The sequence below is a fragment of the Chelon labrosus genome (genome assembly GCF_963514085.1).
Source record: "Chelon labrosus genome assembly, chromosome: 8".
Lineage (NCBI taxonomy): Eukaryota > Metazoa > Chordata > Actinopteri > Mugiliformes > Mugilidae > Chelon > Chelon labrosus.
This window is the reverse complement of record NC_140358.1, coordinates 22,437,697-22,457,967: the sequence shown is the minus strand read 5'-3', so window position 1 is coordinate 22,457,967 and position 20,271 is coordinate 22,437,697. Positions and strand designations below refer to the sequence as shown.

General features: G+C 42.5%; 2 protein-coding genes across 2 annotated transcripts in view; one reads left to right on the top strand and one right to left on the bottom strand.

The window, feature by feature from the left end:
• Nucleotides 1-3,788, bottom strand: part of polr1a (RNA polymerase I subunit A) — a 30,361-nt gene extending 26,573 nt beyond the window's left edge. Inside the window, exons 1-8 of the mRNA XM_084550425.1 lie at nt 3,627-3,788; nt 3,167-3,275; nt 2,933-3,028; nt 2,700-2,849; nt 2,086-2,196; nt 1,879-1,964; nt 544-632; nt 94-174 (exon numbers count right to left, since the gene is read on the bottom strand). Coding sequence (XP_084406551.1) covers nt 94-174; nt 544-632; nt 1,879-1,964; nt 2,086-2,196; nt 2,700-2,849; nt 2,933-3,028; nt 3,167-3,275; nt 3,627-3,703 — 799 coding nt within the window. The 5' untranslated portion in view covers nt 3,704-3,788. The remainder of the gene's footprint in view (nt 1-93; nt 175-543; nt 633-1,878; nt 1,965-2,085; nt 2,197-2,699; nt 2,850-2,932; nt 3,029-3,166; nt 3,276-3,626) is intronic.
• A 209-nt stretch (nt 3,789-3,997) lies between these two features.
• ptcd3 (pentatricopeptide repeat domain 3) lies at nt 3,998-13,482 on the top strand. Its single transcript, XM_084549457.1, has 23 exons — nt 3,998-4,139; nt 4,533-4,585; nt 5,231-5,270; nt 5,373-5,418; nt 5,529-5,597; nt 5,989-6,093; nt 6,253-6,376; nt 7,219-7,322; nt 7,425-7,586; nt 7,677-7,737; nt 8,084-8,166; nt 9,306-9,450; nt 9,582-9,632; nt 9,724-9,807; nt 9,943-9,971; nt 10,205-10,311; nt 10,437-10,515; nt 10,982-11,072; nt 11,171-11,256; nt 11,350-11,486; nt 11,606-11,647; nt 11,952-12,110; nt 13,312-13,482. Exons 1-23 carry the CDS (start codon nt 4,012-4,014, stop codon nt 13,355-13,357), a joined length of 2,031 nt encoding a protein of 676 aa, XP_084405583.1. The 5' UTR covers nt 3,998-4,011; the 3' UTR covers nt 13,358-13,482.
• Nucleotides 13,483-20,271: the final 6,789 nt, after the last annotated feature.

The window sequence follows — 20,271 nt, the reverse complement described above, 5'->3', positions numbered from 1 at the left end:
CAAACGTTCAACTTTAAATGTTAAAATATGATCTTGAATGGTCTAGTTTTAAGCACACAGTTGTTGGAGGTAGCTGTTTTTGTTTTAACCTACCTTCTTTCTCCCACAGTTGGTTGATGTGTTCTCTAGCTGTACTAGCGGTCAGGTAAACTCTCCTTCCAGCCATCGGATCCTCTGCAAATCAGACAGAAACAACAAGAAGTAAGTGTCTGTACATATGAATTGCTTGGTTTGCCCAAGGCTGTAACGAGGGCACCACGCTTGGTTCAGAGTTAAAACATAAATTAACTCTTCTTTTCCAACACTCGCTGCTGATGTTCTGCAAAATTCTGATTACTGTTTGCATGAACCGAACCAAGGTCAAATGCAACATTAAAATATTATATCAATTACTCCCTGAATCAGAACAAAAGTTAAGTGTGAAAGCACCATTATTTTACCATCTATATCCCACAGTGGTTATCAGCCATAATACCAAAAATACCATAACAAACGACATATGAACAAAATACCATCTAAGTGTTTCTTTTGAGCATTACTCACCATCAGTTTGGCCGAGGGTCTTCCCCGCCGACGGCAATGTGACGATCACCTTACTGTTGTGTTCACGACGCACCGTGGACTTGCCACTCCTACACACAGGTACAGCATCAAATGGTCAATAAGGAGCTTCAATTTACGTACTAAATCAGTGACACACCAACACGATCTGATTTATGTGCACACAACCATTTGCGTTAGCAGATTATGTTAGTAATTTAAAGCAAAAAGTGGATCGTAGTTAACGGACTCTGCTGGTAGTACTATACATTAGGGTTTGTACCGACTAGTCGAGTTCACTGCTGTGCCGCGACGCTTTAAGCAGGAAGTCGACTAGTCGCCGATCACGTGACAATAACAACATGGACGCCTCAGAGAAGACAGGTGAGGAACCCAGTGGGTCATTGCAGCAAACTTGCAGCGGTTCATCCAGTGTGTGGAAACACTTCACTTAAGATGAAGCCCATTCTATCGTGACATGCAGAATATTTAAGTCAGTCCTGAAATACAACAAATGCACACACGTCTGAAAAGGCATCCGCAAACGCTAGCAGAGGAACGGTCCAAATCCTGTCGACGGCCGTCAATTAACAACTTCAGCTGAGAGGGAAGGAGGCTGCACATCAACAATTTGATGGTGAATTACATTGTCTAAAGTTATTAACTGTTATACAGGGAAAAGGCTTCGGAGATATACCGCTTTTTTTAATCCTGGCTACACTATCCTATCTTACAACACACTGTGAAGTACTATTAAACGCTACGGACAGTGCCGGTTTATATAGGCTGTACATATCTGCATACAGTCACAGTATTGATAAGCTTATGTGTTTATGTTCACTTCTGTTGTGTTCTATTATTTGTGTGGTTGTAGGTTTTTTTTTTGCAGAGCGAGAGCCGCATATCACATATAGTGTCAATCTGACATACAGTGTTGGATTGATGGTGTTTGTGGTGTTGACACGGTCTAAGGCCGACAATAGCCCGTGTTCAAGCTTCATTAAACTTGCAGAAAAGCCTCCGTAGCTTCTTTTGTGTGAGACGCTACAATATGTATTGAGGTCCAGAACATATTAGATTCTATTGTGGCTAAGCATTACTTTCTACTGTGTTTTTATATGTGACGTCATCGACTTTTACTGCATATTAGTCGACTTTAAAAAATCTGAAATCGTTCCAGCCCTACCATACATACATAAATACATACAGTATACCTCTAAAGGTGTGGCTGACTCCATATGAACAACAACAAGATAAGATAAGATTGTTGGTATAGCTTTAACTTTAAAAGTACAGCACACCAACATTAAATCAGAATTAAAATCATCTTCTATTTACCTGCAGTAAGGACACTTTCTACTTTTCATGTGGATCCTCCAGAAGTCATTGATCAGACTGCTCTTCATTTCAACCAGGTGTTTGATCTGAGAAAAACACGTACAATAAGGCCAGTGTGCAGTTGAAATGAATGCGTGCAACAATGTGGCGTACATGTGGTTTGACTTGTGGTTGTTTTGCACATGTTTTGTGCCAGTGTGTACTCACAGGTTTGGGGTTTGCTGAGCCGTCAGTGTTCACTCCAACTATAGCGTTTGTAAACTCCTTCAGCACGTTCTCAATCTCATCTCCCGTGGCTTTGGGATTCTCCTCCAGATGCTAGACACATGTTATTGTGTTATTAAACACTAAAAACAGGTGATATGCGATAATAACAAAACACAAAACGTAATGAAGCAGAACAGCAACCTATCAAATGCAAGCATGATAAGTCTGGCCACACATCATTGGGATTTCATTATCTGTTTCAAACGACACAGAGAAAATAAATTACTTTGGACACACTTGAGATAGTCCTCCAGCCAATAAGATAAATTTTGTTGTAAACAAATTAAACTGCATGGCGTTCAGATGATTGTACGACTACATTGCTGTTACTCTTCTGTTCGTAAAAGTCGCCCAAGTGGTTTAACTGACCCAACAAAAGGAGCGACTCCAGACCAACGCTCTACCACAAATTATGTCTGGATGGGACGGGGGTTTGTCTGGCTTCCAGGCTATGCAAAGCACCCAAAACTAAAATCACAATCCACTGCTTTGCTCCACTTTCGTCAACGCTATCCTGTGAAAAAATTTGTTTCCTGCAGCAAGTGCCTACCCACCTGGTTGAGAACTTGTTCTATCTGGCTGACGTCCTGCATGGCTCCGTGGTCCACTAACTTGAGCTGGTTCAGCAGCAGGTGGATGGCGGCTCGGGGACACGTTAACATGTGACACGTCAGACACGAACTCCGAATCAACAGGTAAAGTTTCTGATGGAGGAGACGACGTCCAGACATTAATGACGCACAGGGAGATGCCAGAATTTCAATGTGTGTGTGTGTCATATGCTTACATCAAAGAACAGTGGGTTGTATACAGGAAGAGGTAACTCTACGTGCCCAAAGTGTCCTGGACAGTTGTTGAAATCCTGACAGCAGGTTGAACACACCTGGTAGAAATGACATCAAGAAAATATGACGTGATATAGAGCACTTCCTGACACCGCAGATGGTGGAAAGACGGGTCTCCAGTATTTCAGATGTGTAACGACACACTCCATGTATATAATATGACTTCAGTGATGTACCTCCTTGGAGTCTGCTGGTCCCAGGGCCAGATCGTACAAGCTATTAGGGGCCACATTCCCAACGGCATCAAGGAACCTGGAGTTGGTGATGGCCTTCACGCTCAACTTCCTAAATGAGAGAATTAAAAACATATATTATTTTAATCAACTTAAAACTAATATACTGTACTGAATAACTACCAGCCGTCCTGGATGTGTCTTATCAAAGTTTAGTCCATGACACTATCCATATTAAAGCATAATGATTAACTTTTGAACTTCAAATAGTAGAAATTTTACTTGATCACCCTAAGATGTTGCAAATTAATCACATTTGAAGCTGAATAAGTATCACTCCAGCTAACTAGTTTGTAAACAGCAGCTGTGGTTTAACATTATAGCACGATGCAGTGAGCAGGCATGTTGTTATGAACTCATCTTTTAGCATGTAGCCTATAAAGCTAACAAACTTGTGCCTCACCTTATCTCTTCGGCGGAGTACATGCCAAACGACATGCCCTCCAAGCGCCGCCATGGCACTTCTTTACCAAACAACATTTTCGGAGGTTTATTGCGATTTAGCGGCGTTTATAGATATAAAATCATGGCGTTTAGTGGAACCACACGAGACGCAGCTCCTCCAGTGTGTGTCACACGTGGGACCGTACGAACAAACTTCAAATTGGAGGGGAGACACGAATACGGATGATTACGCTTTTCTACAAAATTATGAAGTATTCGACTTTAAATTATGTATTTTAGAGATAATTATTCGACAATGTGCTATGTTAAATAAATAACAAATAGTGTCTTGCGTTAAGAAAACTAATCGTTATTATTTAATCTCCCCCTTTTCTTTAGCCAACATGGTTTCTCCCTCCCAGAAGCCTTCAGTTTGTAGCAACATGGCGGCGCCCGGCAGGCATGTAGGGCATTACATCCAGAGAAACGGACGATTTTTGTTCTGTAACCGTGAGCAGTTGTTTTGTCACAGGTGGGACGAGTCGATAAATGTTTATTTTGGGCCGAAATGTTATTCAGTTGTCTGTAATGTCGCGTTATTTGTTTATAGCCACGTAACAGCTGCAGCTAGCATCCTTGTGACAGGAGGTCATCTCGTTTAGTGACATAACTGTTGTGGGTAAAATATGTCTTATTGAAGCAGGTGTGGTGCAAGATATGCAAACAACACTTTTATAGTTTGTTTTTTAGTTAGTCTGTGTTAACTAGTTGAATTTGAAGCTTTTACAAAAGGGGTTTACATGTTGTCTGTCATCCTCCATCACTGCATCCATGCTCTCTGTTTGTCTGTAGCTTACCCACTACATAGTACGGTTATAGGTAAAAGTAAATAAAACATTAGCTAATAAGTGTTTTCTTTTCCTAGGAGCTTCGGTTCGACTGCAGCCCTGCGACAACAAGCTGCAGAAACTCATAAAGGTAAATTATAGTAATAAGAAGAAATGAATAACTTTTTAAAAAGTTACAAGCTCCAAGATGAAATAAAACCCACTTAAAAAGAGTTGGTGAGAAGGTGTTTGGCCTTAAAAACAAACCCTGTCATTGCACGCTAATAATAGTTTCACGAGGCATTCAAAGAAAGAAGAAATCACTTTATTGTCTTATGCATTTCACCGTCTATTCATACTCACACACATAAGGTAGTAGCCATGAGTAGCAGTTGGCAGCTTTGTGCAACACACACGGAGCTCAGATGGTTATGTGCCTTGCTCAAGGGCATGTGAGCTGTAGATTTTGAGGGGAAAGAGCTGCTTATTTACTCCATCCTTGCACATCCTTGCAAGAGAGGTTGCTCCAGAAAGTGGAGGCCTGAACATGACTGGGAGAAACCATAAAATCTAACCTGTGTTTAGTAATCCTTATATCAGGTACACATTAAAGAAGTTATTTGATTCAGAAAGCCAAATTCTCAACACACTGGTATTACACTGTGTTGATCCTCAACAATACCAGACTTGTGACTAGAAAAAGCTTTTTGTTGGTTAAGCAACGGTTTCTTTACAATAACTCATGTAAATATAATAGTGACATTAAAATCACATGTTGTTGTTGTTTCTTTTGCAGAATCAGCAGAATCTATCATCATCCCCAAGAAGAAAACATGGTATGTCTCTCATGAAGTGTCATACAGAGCAGAAAACCATTTGTAAAAAAAGTATTCTTTATTGACATTGCATTAATATTGTTTTTTCTTTTTATTAAACAGGAACAAAGAGGCAGTGCTGGAGGCGTTGGCTTCAACTGTCAGCAGGGTGAGAGCTGGTTCATTTATCTCCGATATATTTTTCCCTCTGTGTCCGTGAAGCTGTTACTCTGTTTATCTGTTGTGTTTCACTTGGCGTCTTTTCTTTTTTCCTTCCAGGATCCGACGGCGTACCCCTACCAGTTCCAGGATGACCCGTATCTCGCGCCCAGGACCTCTGTTGAGTTTGTACGTAAAAAAAAAAAAAAAAGCTTTATGCTAAACCGTTTTACTCTGACATCGAAATCAATATTTGTTTGCTAATCTAGGCAGATGGCTAACAACTTAAAGTATGCATTACTTATTATTATTAATGTTATTAAAGTTTGTTATAGTTATAATAATGATTCACCCTTGTACAGTTGTCAGAAATTAGCTATAAAACTATAAACATGTTTGTTTCTGCTGTGTAGTTTGACATTTTAACATGGAGGACCCACTTTTGGAGGCAGCCTCAAGTGGCCATTTGAGGAACTGCAGTTTTTAATCGCTTATCAAATAAAATTAAAGAGAGCCCACTCTGGAGTAATGTCTAGTTATGTTGTAACTGACATGTCACTGTCCCTCTTTCTCTCTGCAGAAAATGTACTCTCTCGCTCAAGAGTCTGGCAGATCTGCAGCCAAATATTTTGTCAACAGCCATCCCAAGTTCTTCACCAAAGACTTTGCTGAGCCACATATACCAGTAAGAAACCTACACAGTTACATACGTTGAAGGGGCCGGAGAACAGATAATCACAGCTGTACATGTCACACAGTTTTACCACTGCAGCAGTGTTGTTTGGTTCTCTAATTTGCTTTAGTTGACTGGTTGGTTTTATGGTTTCTGTGTGTTTGTTTGTAGTGTCTGATGCCAGAGACGGTGACACTGCGTCTTGAGGAGGTGAGCGAGGAGGCGCTGAAGGAACGAATCAGCCTGAGGAAGGTTCAAGCTGCTGTTGATATGTATGATCAACTAATGCAAGCTGGTGAGAACACACACACACACACACACCCTCTCTCTGACAAATATCTCTATAATGCTACTCAAACAGCCTCTGTAGTCAGACTCGGTTCCTACCAGAGTATACGTCTAGTAATGTGTCTTATACTGTGTGTTTCAACTGATACAGACAAAAAAAAAAAAAACTCTCAGTGCAACTGGATAATGTTACAACCAGCCATTTGGTTGGAAGCAAATTCAGCTCCATGGCATGCAGACGTCGCTGTTATACGCAGTTCATGCTTCTGCGTTCAGTTGAAGCCTGATGTGCATCTCCCCAGAAATGTAACTACACGTCGCATGAGCTGTGAATTTTCCCCCTTGGTAGTAGCGTATTTCTGCTTTAGTATTTCCAGCTGCTTCTCCATCTCCACAGTTTTCAAATTGATTGTTTTGGATCAATAAATAATCTGTAAGGTTAACTGAGGAGGTTTGGAGATACAGACATTTGCCAAAAGTTTCAGTCGCCATTGTTAAAAGTGAAGCAGGAAGTGGAAACAAACACTAACCCTACTGGCAAAAAAGACACAGCGCCGACTAGTGTTTGGGTGGCATTGTTACAGAGCGAGCCAGACTGACAAGCGCACAAGTATAAATGGCTCGGACCAGGGCAGGTTTCGGTGTCTATGTCCCGCAGAAGTATAAACTCCTCTTTTGTCTTCTGTCCATCACCTCATAAAGCCTGCCTAATGACTATAGGGTGTCCGTTATGCTACCAGGTTCACTGGGGGGTATAATGAGTTCCCAATGGAGAGGCCGATATATCCCCACTAAAAGTTTGTGGGTGGACATTAACAGCTTTAATTTTCCGATTTCCATTCCTTCAAGGCACACCAATCTCAATGGAAACATCCCAGGACCTGTTGGACCTGATATGTCTCTACTGTGACAAAGACCCCGTGGAGGACGGAGCTCCACAGACCGAGGACTCAGTGAGTCTTCCACGATCTGAATGACGCTGAACATTTTGAATAATATACACGGCAGTATACGGTGCGTTTGCTCAGTCTTTGTACATCTCATGTTTTCCATAGGAGGCCACAGAGGAGCCAAACAAAAAGATGTGGAGAGGCCGCAGAGTGTCGGACCTCATGAGGCTCACCTGGAAAGAAGGCAACAACGCAGAGAGGATCTTTAACATGCTGCCCGAGAGAGACACGCGGTGTTACTCTGCTCTCATCAGAGGCATGGTGAAGGTATGAGCCTCTTCCCCTCCCTCCACTCGTTAGAACTGGAGTGGCAATAGTACATCCTTGATTAACTTCATATGTTTGTCTCTTTTCCAGCACCGAGCCTTTGACAAAGCCTTCAGTTTATACACAGATCTGCTCAACAACAGGATGACGGGTGAGTTGCGAGAGACAACGCGAAAAGAGGACAATAATCAGTGTAGAAATTGTGCTGAAGGCTGAACGTTGTTGCTTTCAATACAGTGTCCAGTGTGCAGGTCATTTGAATCTAAAAATCTTGAATTTCGGTGTTATTGTGCTTCAGTGTTAACAATATGTATTTATTTGGTTGTATTAGGCAGTAACAAGCATTTAATATGATGTTGTTTTGTCAAAAAAGCACACAGTATTAGATTTGAACATGCAACTCTGCTGAAACCCAACTTACAAATCGATCGTGAACAGTGACGTCGGCCTCTGTTTAACTCCGTGTGTTGAAACTCTCTCTCTTTCTCTCTCTTCAGCCGACGTCCACATCTTCAACGCTCTGATCTTAGCAGTTTCAGAAGTCAGAGAGAAATATAGCGAGAGATGGGACCTCATCGCCGTAAGAGCCTTCACACTGTTTCACTCGGCGTTACGGTGGCCGAGAGGTGCAAAACAATATTAGAAAATGTGAAACACTTTTACTAAGCTTGAGACAAATTTACACAAAACATGTTTACATATCATAAAACAAAATTACATTACCATAACACATTTACAAGTCCCGAAACAAATTTAAGAACTCCATCAACGACAACAACAACTCGTATTGGCCGCTCCCGTTATCACTTCCCGTTCAACCCCGGAGTTGGTACGGTCCCCTTCCGGTTGATGGTTGATATTTGTTAAATTTGTTTCGCGTCTTGTTAATTTGTTTTCTGAAATGTAAATTAGTTTGGGGACTTATAAATGTGTTATGGCAATGTAATTTTGTTTTATGATATGTAGAAATGTTTTCTAAAATGTAAATTGTGTTTCACATATTGTAATGTTGGTTTGCACCTCTCGGCCACCGTACGGCGTGACAGAATCTGCACTGATCTCGAGCACGCACTGACAGACCTCCTTATAGAAAGATCTGTTTTCTATAATCGTAAAAGAATGTGACACGTATGGAAAAAATATAATTTGCCAAAGAAACTGTTTTCTTCATCCGATTTCTAGAAGTAGCTCTGAACAGATAGGATTAAAATATCAAACATTTGGACGCATTAAATGGTTTATTTTTATAATTTTCTACATTTTAGTTTAACACTTAAGACATCAAAACTGCAAAGGAACACATATGAAATTATATTCTAAACAGAAAAGTATGAAACAAACTGAAACCGGGATATAATTTATATAACTATGTTTCACAGGTTTATCTGTCTGTTTATTCACATGATTATTTCATAATTAATTGATTTCATTTCAAAATGAAATGTTAACAAATAAATTGTGGCTAATTCGTCTAAGTGTGAAAAAGCTTTTGATGAGACATAATGTCATTATTTGACCAGGACAAACTGTCTTTCTTATGTGAATCATTACAATCTATATGGCATCTATCATTTTTAACTGTAGTGAGAAATATTGAATCATTTGGAAATCTTTCTGGCATGTGTGCCCCGTTAAAGTCTTAATTGTAAGTAATATATAGCACTTCATTTTCTAGTTGCTTGTTCATTAAGTCAGCTGTGTCTCTGTCTTTGTCCGTAGGAGCTCTTGAACCAGATGAATCAGCAGAAGATTCGTCCCAACCTGCTGACCTTCAACAGCATCCTCAAAGCTCTGAGACGCTGCGGCAGTTTCGCCAGAACACAATCTCTCCAGACTCTGAGTGAGATGAAGGCGTTGGGGATAGGTGACTATGAGAGCACACACTGCTGCACACTAGGACGTCGTTTATCCGAACCTGAAAACTCCACACGAAGATTCATGTATTTAATTTTCATTTCATCTTTTTAATTGAGCTTTTCATGTGTGTTTCTCCAGATCCCAGCCTGGCCAGCTACGAACACATCCTGGCAATCTTTTACAGAGCAGGTACGGGTAACAGATCGCAGCACACTTGGCTGTTAACGCTGTTTATTGTTACTGTGCCAGACGGTGTTCAGCCCTTCTGTTCCCTCTCCAGGCTCTGTTGGCCAAAGCAGCATTTTACAGGAACTGATGGCAGAGCTGGAAGGACGCAGCCTCACCTGCCAGGACCCTGAGGATGGTACAGATTAGGGACATGCGTCTCTCCCTTATTTGGCTTTAAAATAAATGAAAACTATTCAAATGACCAAAGTAAAGGTATTAATACATTTGAATTGTAAAGAGAACTTTGTGTTGTCTCTCTCTTTCAATCTAGTTCTATTCTTCTGCAACGCAATGAGAATAGTAAGTATTTTTAGTCTGTTTCCATCTCTACTTTCATCAAGCACTTGTTTTTTTTCCCCTTATGTACAAGAGTCAGTGGTCCCATCCTTTCTTTACATACTCTACAGGTTTATTCACAATCAGCAGTCTATTTAAGTTGCAAATGGCCTGTTGTATTTTTGAATGATTCACAGTTGAGCTGCTCTCTTTATCCAGTGTTTTAAGGTGCCGTTTCTCTCTATCTGTTTAAATAGTGTTGTGAAAATAAGGATATGGAGCTGGGTTACAAAGTCCACAGTCTAACGGAAGTCGGGGAGAACTGGAGACTGCTGGGAGACTCGTACAGACAGGGTATTTACTAGTAAGTACTCAGCCAGTCCCTTATAAAATCTTCCAGGAGTAGTCCAAGAATTGAAGTCACCCAAGTTTGTACGATCATCTTTAAAATGTCATACGATAACTGGACTCCTCTTCGCCCCTCTCCAGCTCGCGCTTCTTCAACCTGTTGTGCATGATGGAGGACGTCGACGTGGTGTTGAAGTGGTACAGACAGATCATTCCCTCGGTCAGTACATCTATGCATCTATGCAACACTACTACGCTACAAAGTCCAATATATACAATAATACCTAGTATCATCACGTCTGCTGCAAGCATTTCACTTCAGTTCAGACCAGGCACCCCCACCCTATGGCAACAGCCATCCCCTGCAGGATGCAGCCTGACACAGACACACACACACACACACACAAAGAATCACTAGATCCCAAACAGATCCCACAGAGGCCCCTCCCCTCAACTCCCCACTAACATCCTGTTGCTAGACATCACAGGACACCCTCAGAAGGCCCATGTCCATTCTCTGATGTGTCACAACTGTTTTGGAGGCACGAGGGAGACCAACACAATATTGGCAAAGTGGTCATAATGTTGTGGCTGACTGGTGGAGTTTAATTTTTAAGATGTCCTGCTCTCAGATGGGGGAGAATGTCAATAACTAACTTATACTTGCTCTTGTTTTTGGTTTGTAGTTGCACTTCCCCAACGTTCAGGGAATGAGAGACCTGCTGCAGGCTCTGGACACAGACAGCCGCCTGGACTTGCTGCCCACCATATGGAAAGGTGAGTTCACGGTCCACAGGGATCTCTCCTGTTTACGTTCATTTGCATGTCAGAGACTCAACTCTCTCCATTTTGTGTCGTGTTCTCTGTTTTTCCAGACATAAAATATCTGGGTCATGATAATAAGCCTGATCTGGTGGACGAGCTGCTGGGCCTGATGGCCAGAGAGAAACATAGTCCTGAGGTCAGTGAGACGTACGGCTTGTCCATGCTCCACGGCAAGTTGTGTCAAATTGAGTGTGTCTATGAGCATAGCGCTTTGTGTTTGTGTCTGCAGGTTCAGAATTCCTTCGCTGAGTGTGCTCTGGATATAAAGAGCGTGTTCATTGGGAAGCCCAATGTGGAGTGGAGCGCCTCGTCCCTCTCACACGTCACCAACCTTCTGCTGCTAGCCAACATGACCAAACCGGCCTGGTGAGAATGACAGCTACTAAACATGTCTGTTTGTAGCAGAACTTTTATTTTACTCTGGAGTTTTCCTCGGGGGAATTGTCTGACTCCCCCTCCTTCTCTCTGTTTGCTCTTCTCTGCAGGGAGATGATGCAGCTCTTCAAATCTAAGAACAGAGTTCCTTCGTAAGTCTCCACCTGAGCTGCTGTCAAACACACTCGACTCGTAATCAGTTATTTCAGTGAAAGACGAAAAAGTGCTGGTATTTCACCTGCACTATTAAAAACACTTGTAGTAATGTTGTAGTAGGAATTCCTCCCGATGGTTAATACACCTCTAACTTGTCATAACACCTTGCTGAGACACGAACAGGACAACATACAGTATTAACCAAGTTACAGGAATTAAATGTAACCCTGTGGTATAATTCCTTCTGATATAACCCAGAGCTGTTTCTAACTCCGTGTTTCCTGCTGTCCTACTCTCCAGCGATGAGCTCTTGAACAACTTCCTGTCGGTGTGCCAAAGCAATGGTACTCCCCAGGAGGCAGTGGAGCTGGTCCAGCTATCTGCAGCCTTCTGTCTGCCAGCAACGGCCGGGCTGGTGAAGCGAACGCTGGCCGAGTTCGAACTGACTGATGAGCAAAGGTGAGGGGTGTAGAACGACGGAAGGAGATGCATCAATCAGCCACAACATTATGACCACTGATAGGAGGAGTAAATAACATTGATCATCTTGTGACAATACAGTGTTCTGCTGGGAAACTTTTGGACCAGGCATTCATTCATGTGGATGTTACTTAGACATGTACCACCCACCTAGACCAGACTAGGCAGCCCCACCCCATTGCAATGACACTCCTTGATGGCAGCAGCCATCCCCAGCAGGATGCAGACTGACACAGACACACACACACACACAAAAACACTTTAGGAATAACTAAAAAAATACATGAAAAACAGCACAAGGTCTTGAACCTGGCCTCCAAATTCACTAGATCTCAAACTGATCAAGTATCTGTGGGATGATCCACAGAGGCCCCTCCCCTCAACTGGTGTTGCCAGACACCACAGGACACCCTCAGAAGGCCCATGTCCATTCTCTGATGAGTCACAACTGTTTTGGAGGCACAAGGCACAATATTAGGAAGGTGGTCATAATGTTATGCCTGATCATTGTATGTCATCCTCTTCTGGGAGAGTCTGTAACAAACATGTCACCTCGCTTATTCCCTGAAACATGAGTGTGATAATCATGATAATAGATATTTATTTAATCACCGACAGATGACAAGAAGCATGCAGAAGAATCATAATCATCGTATTTAATTAAATTCTTTTTTTTTTTGCCAAATTAATGCAGCTTTTAATTTTCATAGCTAAAACTGAATATAGATGGAGTGATTTCACTAGACAGAACTGTATAAGGTGCGTCTAAAAAAAAAAAAAAAGCTATTTGCGTTTCCAGCAGCTGGCGTCTGGCCTCTGTTTGGGCTTCGCTTCATTGTGTTGCCTTCCCAGCATTCATCAGCATCACATTAGCAGAGATGACAGGTGTGATGGATGAGTGCATTAACAAAAGAAAACTAGACGGAGACAAATCCATAGTTGAGCCCTCGGGGATAAAAAAAAAAGAAAAGCAGCTGATTGAACCGTGTCTTCCTCCACACAGCAGAGAAGCTGCTCCTTCCATTAGTGAGGCGGCTGAATTAGATGGGATTACAATTTCATTTCAGGAAGATGGCGTTCTGGCAGCGATGCCGTTGTTCCACTCCACTCCCCATTTATTTTTTTTGTTTCTTTATCTCCACGTTCGCTCACATTTGTCTTGTTTCTCTGTTCCATCCAGAGCTGCTTTATCTGAACTGGAAGCTGCAGGAGAGCCCTCCGACTGAACAACACAACGTTGAGTGGACGAGTATGAGAAATAAATATAAAATACAAAAAAAATCTTATTCATAGTGAGAGTCCTTGTCTGTACTTGCTTTGTTTATCCGTGAAATAAAACCATATAAATACAGTATAACTTCTCCTAATGTGTTATTCTTTAATATATCCAGTAGAGGCTACTGTTTCTCCTTGTTCAGGACGTTATCGAGTACATCATTGCAAAGAAGAGAATGTCTCATATTTCACTGTTAATTTTCCACTTTATATGCGATACGATGTAATGAAATTTATATGTATATATTGATATATAACAGAAGAGTGTGTTGAGTCCTGTTTCTGAAATTTACCACCAAAGCCACGGATGTTTTGAGCCGTTTTCAGCACACGACCATTAGCTGTGTGGCCCGAGGGAAAACAACAGAGACGCAATTTCTTTCTGTGATGCCGACTTCCTCGAATTACTGATAAGCGGCTTCCTCAGACTGCTGCTTGTGTGTGTGTGTGTGTTGTTTAACGGGTTTGGAATGCCAGTGTCAAATTAAAGAAACCTACGGATATAAAGATGGTACGTGTCTGCAGATGCAGGCATGCGCCGTGTGTGTGTGTGTGTGTTTTAGTAGAGTTTATAGACTGCATGTCTGGACGGGACAGAAGGTGTGTGTGTGTGGCAATCTTTGGGATAACTGCAATGTAATTAAATCATGACGAAAGCATTTAAAAAGTGAACCAGAGATGTCTTTAAAATTATAGTGAGTGTATTTAATACATGAGCGTAACGGCATTATTATTATTATTATTATTATTATTATTATTAAGCAGCACAGAGGAAAAAGATGTCATGTCTGTACCTGTGTGCTATGTAAACTTGTGTGCTCATGAGGAGATGCTGAGAACAAGCCGGGGTGTGTGCAAGCCTGCACAGGTGTCTGTGTGTGACGTCGGGAAATTGTTTGTTTGCACTTGACCAATCGTCAGCCGAGTTGGCAGCACGACCAAATAAGGACAAGTGGGCTAAAGCGACTGGTGTGTGTGTGTGTGGGAGGGGGGTGCAATTTAAGATGGGTGTGGTCTGAGGACGGAGTGTATGATTCTCCAGAGGACTTGCCTGAAATCACACATACCTCCTGATAAATACTACACAGTCAGTTACTCATATGATGTTTGATTGCAGCGATGACACACACACACACACACACATATGGACCAGAAGTGTAAAGTCAATGGCGAGTGCAATCTGGCTGGATGAAAAGAAAACACGGCACCAAAATAGACTGTGTTCAGCACAAGCTTGCAGAACAAGGAAGAGGCCGATCTAGAGCATTCCTTTCTCCCACTCCTTCCCTGACGCAACATGACTGCACTGTACCGCAGCGGAGGTCAGAGGTCAAACCTGTTCACAAACACAGGATGCCATGGAACATCCCCTGATGATTTTAATACCTCCACGTAGTACGGTCGAGTTAGCTGGGTTGTTTAGCGTGATAGAGTGTTTTGTTTCCTTGTTTTTCTTTGGTTTTTTTTTTTAAAGTTGCTTCCTGAAGGGAGAAGAGGGGAGGAAGGAGTAGGAGGAGGTGGTAATAAAAGAGGAAGAAAAGGGGCATTAATGACCAGCTAAACTGTAGCAGGGTATTTTCAGACAGAGCATGTTGAGATGGGTCAAACTGAGTGACATGGCACAATTCTTCTACCCCAGATGAGGTAACTGGTCACTGGCAGCCATTCTTCTCATCCCACACGATGGAAAGAGCAAAAGATGAAAATTCCTCAGACCTCAGGTCATATTTCCAGGAGGTTCTCACAGTTTTATTTCATCCCTGCAACTGTAGCCGGTAGTCGGACCTGTTCCCGGTGAGGGTTGGGCTATGCCAGGGCTGCCCTTTGTTACCGTTTCTGTTCATAACTTTAAGCCTGGTGGGGGAGGGTGTCGGGTTCGGTGATCGGAGGATTTCTTCCCTGCTTTTTGCTGTGTGAAGAAGCTGGGATGAAGATCAGCACCTCCAAGTCTGAGGCCATGGTCCTCAGTCGGTGAAGAGTGGATTGCCCACTCCGGGTCGAGGAGGAGTTCCTGCCTCAAGTGGAGGAGTTCAAGTATCCCAGGGTCTTGTTCACGAGTGAGGGTAGGACGGCATCTGTCGTGGTAAAGAGAGAGCTAAGACGAAAGGTGAAGCTCTCAATTTACCAGTCGATCTACGTTCCAACCCTCACCTATGGTCATGAACTTTCGGTAATGACCAAAAGAACGAGATTGCGAATACGTTTTTGTAGCCTCAACCTTAGAGATAGGGTAAGGAGCTCGGACACACAGGAGGAGCTTAGAGTAGAACAACTGCTCATCCACGTCGAGAGGAGTCAGTTGAGGTGGCTAGGCCATCTGGTAAGGATGCCTCCTGGACGCCTCCCGGGAAAGGTGTTTCAGGCATGTCCCACCGGAAGGAGGCCCCGGGGACAACCCAGGACACGATGAAGGGATTATATCTCTCGTCTGGCCTGGGAACACCTGGAGATTCCTTCTGAGGAGTTGGTGGGAGTGGCTGGGGAGAGGGCTGTCTGGACTTCAGTGCTGAGGATGCTGCCCCCGCGACCCGGACCCGGATAGGCGGCAGAAGACGAAGACTACAACTGAAGCTTTAAGCCTCAATCCAACTCTAACTGACCTTTAATACCACCGTCTATCTGCACCAATTACAATTGGAATATTCAACATCTGGGCGGCACAGTGGTGTAGAGGTTAGCAGTTACAGAAAATGAATGAATGAATAAATGAATATTCAACATCCTGATAGATTATTTGGCAAATGCATGACAGATTGGAAACCAGCGCTAATAGGCATGGCTTAATTAACCATCAGTCAGTCTTGGGTGATGGTACCCAGTTGTTCCCAATCAAGGTTGTTGGGAACCTTGTTGTTTTAGACACATCATATCATTTGCATAGTGTAACATATTTAATTCAGATATTAAAAAAAAACATCTTCATGGACAAGAAGTCCTTCAACAGATGATACGATCCTCAAAGAGCCTTTTATCAATGCCAGGTACTCAAACTCCAGATTTGTGTAGTTTTTGGCAGTTTGGACATGTTCAACTTTGAGGTACGGACTCTGGAGGACAAGAGGACGCAGCGTACTTGACGATCCCTGCAAAATGCATTCTAGTCACTACCAAGTCCACACAAGTTATCTCCCAATGCATCCTTGATAAAAACGGGCGGGGCAAGAGCACATCCAGGGATTTGTACTGTACTCGGTCAAATGTATACTTTGCATAGCTCACCGACCTGAACTTCATGGTGTTAGAGACAGAAGACAGTGAAATAGCTGCTGCTCGTTTAAAGGCAAACTGTAAATACTGATTTGATTTAGTTTTTTAATAGTGACTGGATGCATTAAGGTGTTTTAAGAGCCTTGTAACTGCACAGGCTGTGTTACCTCTGAGGTTCATGATGGTGTAGACTGGCTTAATCGTTAACTACTGTTTACTTGGACAAACACACACCACAAACAAACATGCACACGTATACAGTCATGTCAAATATTTCATCTGAGCTTCGGTGTTTGTGTGTGTGTGTGTTTGGTTTATGAGTCACTGAAGCATGCGTTTTAAGCATTTACAGCATCCTGCCAAAACTGCACAATGGTCAGTCTTTCAGTCAGTCATTCTGTTTTACTCTCTTCCCAGTTGTCTGTGCTTCTCTCTGTCCATTTGTCCCAGACAGAGGACGTCTTTCTCTCACACATAGCTGAAGGGCTAAACAATAACGAACTGACCAACATTTTATTTGGCTTGCTGACTCCATCGGTGTTATCACATGAGCTGGTGTGGAGCCTGCGGATGTGGTTTTAGTGCCGTCAGACAAAATCTTAGCGCTTTCTGCGGCTGTGTCCACAAATCATCAGCGGTGGTCTTTGTCTTTGACACTTAAAGTCTACTGCTGCCTTCAGATGTAGCTTGTGAGGTCGTGGTTACGAAATGGGAAGTCGTGTATGCAAAATGGTGTTGGTGTTCAAGTGAGTCTGGAGAACGTCACTGCTAGGAAACTTGTTTAGCAAGCTAACGGCCAGGTAACTTAATGTAGGAAATGCAAAGAAGTTAATGACATTGACCATCTTATGACAATTCAGTGTTCTGCTGGGAAACTTTTGGACCGGTCATTCATGTGGATGTTACTTAGACATGTACCACCCACCTAGACCAGACCAGACACCCCCACCCCATAGCAATGACACTCCTTGATGGCAGCAGCCATCCCCAGCAGGATGCAGCCTGACACAGGCACACACAAAAAAAATGCTTTAGGAACAACTACAAAAAAAATACGAAGAACAGCACAAAGTGTTGACCTGGCCTCCAAATTCACTAGATCCCAAATTGATCAAGTATCTGTGGGATGATTCACAGAGGCCCCTCCCCTCAAAGGGGAACTACTGTTTTTTACAACCTGGACCTTATTTCTGGCATAAAATACAATCTTTTACTCACCCATATAACTTTTGTGTAATTTGTAGTCATTTGGGAGATAATTAGATCAGCGTATATCCATATAGTGGGAGTGACTGGGGCACCGAAATGCAGCCTCTAAATAACACATTATCTGCCGCGAAACTCTTTCATTTCAGATGATAATAACAGAAAACTCCGGACTCAACGGGGAATAGCACTAGCGTATCATAACGAAATATTGGTGAAATGAATGAGTTTTGCGGCAGATAATGCGTTATTTGGAGGCTGTGTTTCGGTGCCCCACTCACTCCCACTATATGAATATACACTGATCTAATTATCTCTCAAACGACTACAAATTACAGAAATAAGGTCCAGGTTATAAAAAACAGTAGTTCCCCATTAACAGATAGGACCCAAATGCCTGACTGTATCAAGCTTAAATTACTAACTAACTTAGAGTTTGGTGAGAAACGTTAAATAAGAAGAGTTGATTGGAAGTGGTGGAGGTGGACAAGGAAATTGGAGAAAACATTTAAGTTCACTGTGCCATTTAATGACATCATTATAGTCCTAGTTAAGTTGACAGTTAAATGCAAATCCAGCTCTGCCAAACCACAGTGATTCACTGCACAAATCAGTGTTTCCAAAGGAGCATTAAACCTGTCCAATCATGGTTTAATAAATCCTGTAGTGGAATTTAATCAGGCATCTGGCAGCTGTATAGTTTGTGTATGTTATCACCACAATATTAAATAAAATCATAAATCATAAAATCCAGTATTCATGCAGAACACTAGCTAGAACTCATATTTCTCAGAAGAAATAAGGGTGGTAATCAGAAAGCCTCTTCTGGAAACCTCTTCCTGGGGTTTCAGCCACAAAGGAGGAATTTACACTGACAAGATTCAGCACATCAGTCCAGACAGAGAGAGAGAGAGAGAAAGAGATGAGAGGAGACAGAGGAGAAGAAAAGGGGAGGTGAAGGAAGAAACGGTATGAGAAGAGGAGGAGGAGTAGGGAGGAAGGAGGAATTCCTGCATGTACGGACTGGCAGCAGCGGCAGAACTCTGACGGTTCACACACTAAGTTTCACTCAGTATCAGTGAGTGAAGGAATAATCTGTAATCTGAGACCACAGCCTGCCTCACCTGCTTGATACTGTTAATGTGGTGTGTTCAGTGTCTCACTCTAAAACGGGTGTTTGTTGTAAAATCCAGAAAAGAAAGTTAACTGGACTCGTAGAGTTTCTCGAAGACGTTTCATCCAAGCAGCTCCTTCAGTTTTAAAGGACTGGTGGTGGAGAGACATGTGTGACTGCACGGTGTGTCACAGATGTTTCACAAGAATGTCCTCAGGCATATCTGCAGATGTGAGTGAAACGGTATTTGCCAATAACGTTCATTCTACTGTAGAAGGGTGAGGCCGGCCCTCAAGAACAATGAAATGCTGAACGATACAGTATGAAACAATAGTAAGAGGTAATCTACGTCTAGGCCTCTTTCCGGGAAGTATTAATTTATTTAGGTGTGGGCTCCCTTTTATATGCATAGTGTCTGAGTGGAAATGATAAAACACACACACACATACACTATAAAAATAACAGAACTTCAACACGTCCAGGAACTTTGGGGTGCAGCAGGTCCAAGACAATATGACAAGATATGCGAATAAATAAATTAATGTGTAAAGAATGTAGGATGCATAGACAATCAGATCCATCCTCAGTCGTGGCCCTTTGGTCTCGGAGCACTGCAGCCTAACCCAGACCTGACCACAGCACATTCTTTATACACCGCAGGTTACAGGAGGTTAATTATTAGCTGCCGTGATACTGTAAAGCAGATGAGCCACACGGCCTTGTAGCCACCGCAGCTCTGTCCTTGCTTCATGCATCTGTGCTACTATGCTTCACTATGCTACAGGTGTTACTATCGAATTCACGGAAGAAAAGATCCTCAGTAAATTAAATTAAGCTGACGTGCTAAATTAACTTGTTTGACAAGTGAGCAGCAGAGTTGCCAACATGCCTTAGTGAGGAGAAGGATCTTTTTGTTTGTCTCTTCTACCGGGTCCAGAGACAAAGGCTCATCGGAGGTCAGCATTTTTGGATTTGCTGTTGTCAACTAACTATATAACAACTGTTCTGCAGTTATTTCATCAGTGCTATTTATATAAATAGTTGTATTTAAGAGTTTACACTGTTGCAGCCTATGCAGCACATTGGATTGTAAAAATAGGACTTTGGATGAGGCATTGTTGGTCTGATGCACTTTGAGGAATATTCACACAATATTACGGACGTATATGTGTCTGTGTCAGGCTGCATCCTGCTGGGGATGGCTGCTGCCATCAAGGAGTGTCATTGCTATGGGGCGTGGGGGTGCCTGGTCTGGTCTGGTCTGGTCTAGTCTAGTCTGGGTGGTACATGTTTAAGTAACATCCACATGAATGAATGCCAGGTCCAGAAGTTTCCCAG

What these genes read in the sequence shown, in the direction of transcription:
- ptcd3 (XM_084549457.1), top strand. Translation starts at nt 4,012, where the DNA reads ATGGTTTCTCCCTCCCAGAAGCCTTCAGTTTGTAGCAACATGGCGGCG. An exon ending in TGGCTTCAACTGTCAGCAGG is followed by an intron (nt 5,419 to 5,528) that starts GTGAGAGCTGGT and finishes TTTTCCTTCCAG; the next exon opens with GATCCGACGGCGTACCCCTA. An exon ending in TTGCTGAGCCACATATACCA is followed by an intron (nt 6,094 to 6,252) that starts GTAAGAAACCTA and finishes GTTTGTTTGTAG; the next exon opens with TGTCTGATGCCAGAGACGGT.